At 39.5% G+C, this 5,255-nt stretch overlaps 1 protein-coding gene across 4 annotated transcripts; it reads left to right on the top strand.

The window, feature by feature from the left end:
* Positions 1 to 349: 349 nt before the first annotated feature.
* LOC120010915 lies at positions 350 to 4,290 on the top strand. 4 transcript variants are annotated; one of them, XM_038861840.1, is made up of 3 exons: positions 350 to 595; positions 1,505 to 1,557; positions 1,648 to 4,290. In XM_038861840.1, the coding sequence occupies exon 3, from the start codon at positions 1,762 to 1,764 to the stop codon at positions 4,045 to 4,047; it is 2,286 nt and encodes a 761-aa protein (XP_038717768.1). In that variant the 5' UTR covers positions 350 to 595; positions 1,505 to 1,557; positions 1,648 to 1,761; the 3' UTR covers positions 4,048 to 4,290. The 4 variants fall into 4 exon arrangements, with proteins under 4 accessions (XP_038717768.1, XP_038717766.1, XP_038717769.1 ...); XM_038861838.1 differs by having other exon boundaries at positions 1,437 to 1,557; XM_038861841.1 differs by having other exon boundaries at positions 350 to 668.
* The last annotated feature ends 965 nt before the right edge of the window (positions 4,291 to 5,255 follow it).

The following is a 5,255-nucleotide window of genomic DNA, read 5'->3' as shown; positions in this document are numbered from 1 at the left end:
CTATCTGAAAATATAATTATGAGATAAAATATAATTATAAAATCTGCCAACTCCGGTTGATCACATATCATTTGTCCAAGTTTTTTCTATTCATATTACATTTATGATGAGAATCAAATAGTTAATTTTTGTAGACTCAATATAGTAGATATTTCAAAATCAGAAATTGAATCAAATGAATACTTAAAAAACCTGGGAAAAAATTTTATTTATTTTTTTAAATTAAGTTATTGGTGTTATAAAATGAGAAAAATTAGTTTACACAGAGTTCAAGGGCTCAAACAGTAATTCTAAAGAAGCCCAAATGAAAAATAGAAGACCCCCAATAAATCTGTTGACCTAAATACCCTTCCATCTCTGCTTACCCAAAAACCTGCATTTCCCTTCTCAACCCCCCAACGCACACACTCCCTCTTCTGCCCTTCTCTAATTCCCAATCCAACCCTTCTCATCGCCTACCCTTCCCGATGTTCTCCAGTTACCCGCCAATTTCCCTCTAAAACCCAATTTTCAAATTCTTTCTTCCATATTCTCGGCCTCTCGCGGAAGCCCCAAGTTGTCTTCTTTCGAATTTCGATCCGCTTTTTGTGTTGTGGTACAGCTTCTACACTTCACTTCTCTTGAACCCCGTTGTTGATTTTTCTTGTTTTATGCGAGAGAGGCTTGTGGTATGTGTTTGCTGCTGGGTTTTTGGTTCTTTCTCTTTTGGGCGTTTTATCATTTAGTAATTTTTTTCCTGACTGTTGAGCTGTTCGCAATTGCTTTGTGTCTTGATTTGTTTATTTTAAATTGTTTATAATTTTGTGTTTTTTTTATTGTTTTGATTGGTGGCCTGGTGGTATCTGTTGTGTTTTTTTTCTTGCAATATGATAGTTAGATGAGTAGGTTAGTACAGCAGTAATTGAAGTTAATTTTGTAGCTGACAGAATTTGCTCAGTATATTGTTATACATGAACATGATTCGTTGGTAGAGTATTTGATTTCAATTTTTTTTAAAAAAATAAATTCTTTAGAAGCTAGTAAATTATGTTCTATATTCCGAGGGTTTTCTTACCCATTATCTTGAAATATAATTTCGATTCATGAGTGGGATTATCCTATTTGATTGCTCAGAAAGAGCTAAGAGGAAGGATTTAACTTTTAGATCTGTTGTGGTCTTGTGAGTATACTGTTCGCTTATACTATTTGATTTCTTAGAGGTTTTTTGTGGTCCAGAGAATATGAATTACGTCTTTCCGTGGTTGATTTGCAAGCGTTTGGCTTTGGATGTTGTTTTAATATGCAAATATGATAAGTGAGAGTAAGGATGAAAGCAGCTTTTGGGGGGTGGGAGAGGGGCTGCATTTTTCCTTAACTATGTTCTTCCATGCTATTCTGTTTGTCTTCATACAATCATACCTGATGGTGTTGTAATATTTCTTTCTTGCATTGTCAAGTTTATTGATGCAAGACTCGCCTGGTTGCTTATGGTGAAATAAGCTGTCACTTTGTAAATTGTTTACAGTTCAATAAGTGACGGAATTTATGGAAGCATCTTAGGATAGACTGCTGAATCAGGTATATTCTTCAGTTGTCTTTTTCTCTTATGAGGATTGTGCTATAGGTTTCGAATGGTTATTTCACATGACATTGGGTCTTGCTTTGCAGGCACGATTGATTCAGTCAGAAAGTCATTGTTTCAGCTATTAGTTTATAAATTGGTATTCTTTGTTCTGTGGGCGATTTTTTGCTGTTAATAATATATTCAGATTGATTACTTCAATGGCTAATCATGAGTTGATACTTGGGCGAAGTCACAATTTGGCTATGGGGCAGAACCAGACATTGGTGCTAGGCCATAATCATAATATGGGGCTTGGTCAGAACCATGAACTTGAATTGGGACAAACCCATGAACATCATTTGGGTTTGGGGCAAAACCATGACCATGAACTGGGCCTAGGGCATCCTCATGATCATGAGCTGGGGTTAGGACAGAGCCATGACCATGACCTAGGATTGGGACATGGACATGGTGAAGGAGAGGATGATGGCCACAATTATGGCCATGGTAATGAGCTGCTACTGGATCGAAAACCTGAACATGTCGAGCATGAGTTGGCTCTTCCTTCGCAGAACCATGAATTATCATTATCAGAAAACCATGAATTGGTTGTTTCAGATGGCCAAGAACTTGATGAGAATCTTGAACTGGCTGTGGATCAGAACCAGGAGATGGGGATGGAATCTCAGGATTTGGCTATTGAGGACTCTCAGCTTTTACTTGATTCTCATCAAGTTGTTCAGGCCCGTACTGTTGTTTCAAGTCCTAATTACGAGCTTTGTGTGGGGCAAGAGTTCCCAGATGTCAAGAGCTGCCGTAGGGCATTGAGGGATACAGCAATTGCTCTCCATTTTGAAATCCAGACCATAAAGTCTGACAAGACCCGCTTCACAGCCAAGTGTGCAACTGAGGGATGCCCATGGCGCATACATGCGGCAAAGCTCCCTGGCGTCCCAACTTTCACAATCAGGACCATCCACGAGACACATACATGTGGAGGAATATCTCATCTTGGCCACCAGCAAGCCTCAGTTCAATGGGTTGCAAACTCTGTGGAGCTACGGCTTAGGGAAAACCCAAATTACAAGCCAAAGGAGATACTGGAGGAGATTCACAGGGTTCATGGGATAACCTTATCTTATAAGCAAGCTTGGCGAGGCAAGGAGCGTATCATGGCTGCTATGCGTGGATCCTTTGAAGAGGGGTATCGCTTACTTCCACAATATTGTGAACAGGTGAAACGAACAAATCCAGGGAGTATAGCATCTGTTTATGGAAACCCAACAGATAACTGTTTCCAGCGTTTATTTATATCTTTCCAGGCGTCTATATATGGTTTTCTGAATGCATGTAGGCCACTCCTTGGGCTTGATAGAACCTTTCTGAAAAGTAAGTATCTTGGGACTTTGCTTCTTGCTACTGGTTTTGATGGAGATGGTTCTCTGTTTCCTCTAGCATTTGGTGTTGTTGATGAGGAGAATGATGATAATTGGATGTGGTTTCTGTCCGAACTTCATAACCTGCTCGAGATTAATACAGAAAATATGCCTAGGCTTACAATTTTGTCAGATAGGCAAAAGGGAATCACAGATGGAGTAGAGGCGAATTTCCCAACAGCTTTTCATGGATTTTGCATGCGTCACCTGAGTGAGAGTTTCCGAAAGGAGTTTAATAACACAATGCTTGTCAATCTGCTCTGGGAAGCTGCTCATGCCTTGACTGTAATTGAATTTGAAGCAAAGATTCTAGAGATTGAAGAGATATCACAAGATGCTGCATACTGGATTCGTCGAATTCCTCCACGATTGTGGGCTACTGCTTATTTTGAAGGAACAAGATTTGGGCATTTGACAGCTAATATAGTTGAATCGTTAAACTCTTGGATTCTGGAGGCCTCAGGGCTTCCAATAATTCAGATGATGGAGTGTATTAGGCGGCAGCTAATGACATGGTTCAATGAACGTCGAGAGACCAGTATGCAATGGACATCAATACTTGTCCCTTCTGCTGAGAGGCGTGTTGCAGAGGCTCTTGAGCGTGCACGAACCTATCAGGTGCTTCGTGCTAACGAAGCCGAATTTGAAGTTATCTCTCATGAAGGAACGAATATTGTGGACATACGGAATCGCTGTTGTCTTTGTAGGGGATGGCAGTTGTATGGTTTGCCATGTGCACATGCTGTGGCTGCCCTTCTCTCCTGCAGGCAGAATGTCCACAGATTTACAGAAAGTTGTTTCACTGTAGCAACCTATAGAAAGACATATTCACAAACCATTCATCCAATTCCTGATAAAAGTCTTTGGAAGGAGTTGTCTGAGGGAGACCCTAATGCCAACAGAGCTCTTGAGGTTGCAATCAACCCACCAAAATCACTTCGTCCACCTGGTCGGCCAAGAAAGAAGCGAGTGCGAGCAGAAGATCGTGGTCGTGTCAAGAGAGTTGTGCATTGTAGCCGTTGCAATCAGACAGGACATTTTAGAACTACTTGTGCAGCACCAATTTAAATCATGACTGATGGGAAATGGTAAACTGGTATAAATAACTCTGATTAGGTCTCTCTTGTGTAGAAGGATTCTGGCTGCTATTTTTTCATGTAGTTTCGAACTAGTTCCGGATTTTCAAGTGTTTGTTTTTTTTTTCTTTTTATGTTGTATGTGACATTGATGCAACTTAAGTTATAATCAGCTATCCCACTGAATGTTTGCTTTAACAATACAAAGTTATGGAAGATTGTGTTCATAATTGTAGCCTGTAGTTCTTCAATACGAATTAAGCTATCATCAGCTCTCTTCTTTATGGTAATCTTTATATCATTCCATCAAAGCTAGGCTTGACTTTCATACTGGTCATGGTCGAGATTTATGATTTTTCTGTTAATTATTGTTTCGGGGTGTTGGTGTACGTTATTATCTCGTTGATTATGAAGATGCTTAATTTCCTAGGAATTATTATCAACAGGGAATCCGAGTCAGAAAAATTGTTAGTCTAAATTATTGTGTTCATTTGGTGGTTTGGAAATGAAATGCTCACAGGAGGAACATGATTGTAAGTGCACAAACTAACTTGGATAAACTGCCTAGCCTTTTATAATATACTTCTTTGTAACTATAGTCTTCTGCTTGTTATAATAAGCTCAGATTGTGGTCGCTGATGTTATAATGAATTCTTTTGTGGTTGGTACTTTGCTAGAGTTGAGAAAAATATGAATTTTCAACTTGATTTCTGCACATGGGAACAAACTGATATTTGAATGGAACCAAGGCTGCAACTTAAAAGCTCTACATGACAATGGCGTCAGCTCTTAGTTTTCCGTTGATAGCTTCTGGTTTGTGCTGTTGTTGATGTAGTTGGGATAGGGTTTTGTAGCTATTTTATGTATTTGCTGTAGTCGGTTCACTGTATGCTGCCATTCTTTCATACAGGTAGTATTGCAAGCAGGTAGTATTCCTGTTCATGCTTGCAATACAGGTAGTATAGCAAGGATGAACAGGAAGTCTGTTTTTGGTAATGGTGCTTAAAGCCTCGACCAATGCCATTTTTTCTGGCCGGAGGGTTGCATTTATCTTCTACTATTTTTCTGGGGCTTTGATATTGCTGTACTTCTCTTCTCCATCTGTTTATGCAGATTTTCAAACTGGTCATCGGGAGGGTAACAATTTCGCCTATGATTGGCTTCTGGTAATGCATGATGAAGTGTGTGTTCATTTTCTTT

This window comes from Tripterygium wilfordii, chromosome 12, assembly GCF_013401445.1.
Source record: "Tripterygium wilfordii isolate XIE 37 chromosome 12, ASM1340144v1, whole genome shotgun sequence".
Classification (NCBI taxonomy): domain Eukaryota; kingdom Viridiplantae; phylum Streptophyta; class Magnoliopsida; order Celastrales; family Celastraceae; genus Tripterygium; species Tripterygium wilfordii.
The sequence above is the reverse complement of the archived record's forward strand: the minus strand, read 5'-3'. Positions and strand labels throughout refer to the sequence as shown.

Bases quoted from the DNA above. Each gene is read 5' to 3' on its own strand.
- LOC120010915 (XM_038861840.1), top strand. From the start codon at position 1,762: ATGGCTAATCATGAGTTGATACTTGGGCGAAGTCACAATTTGGCTATG.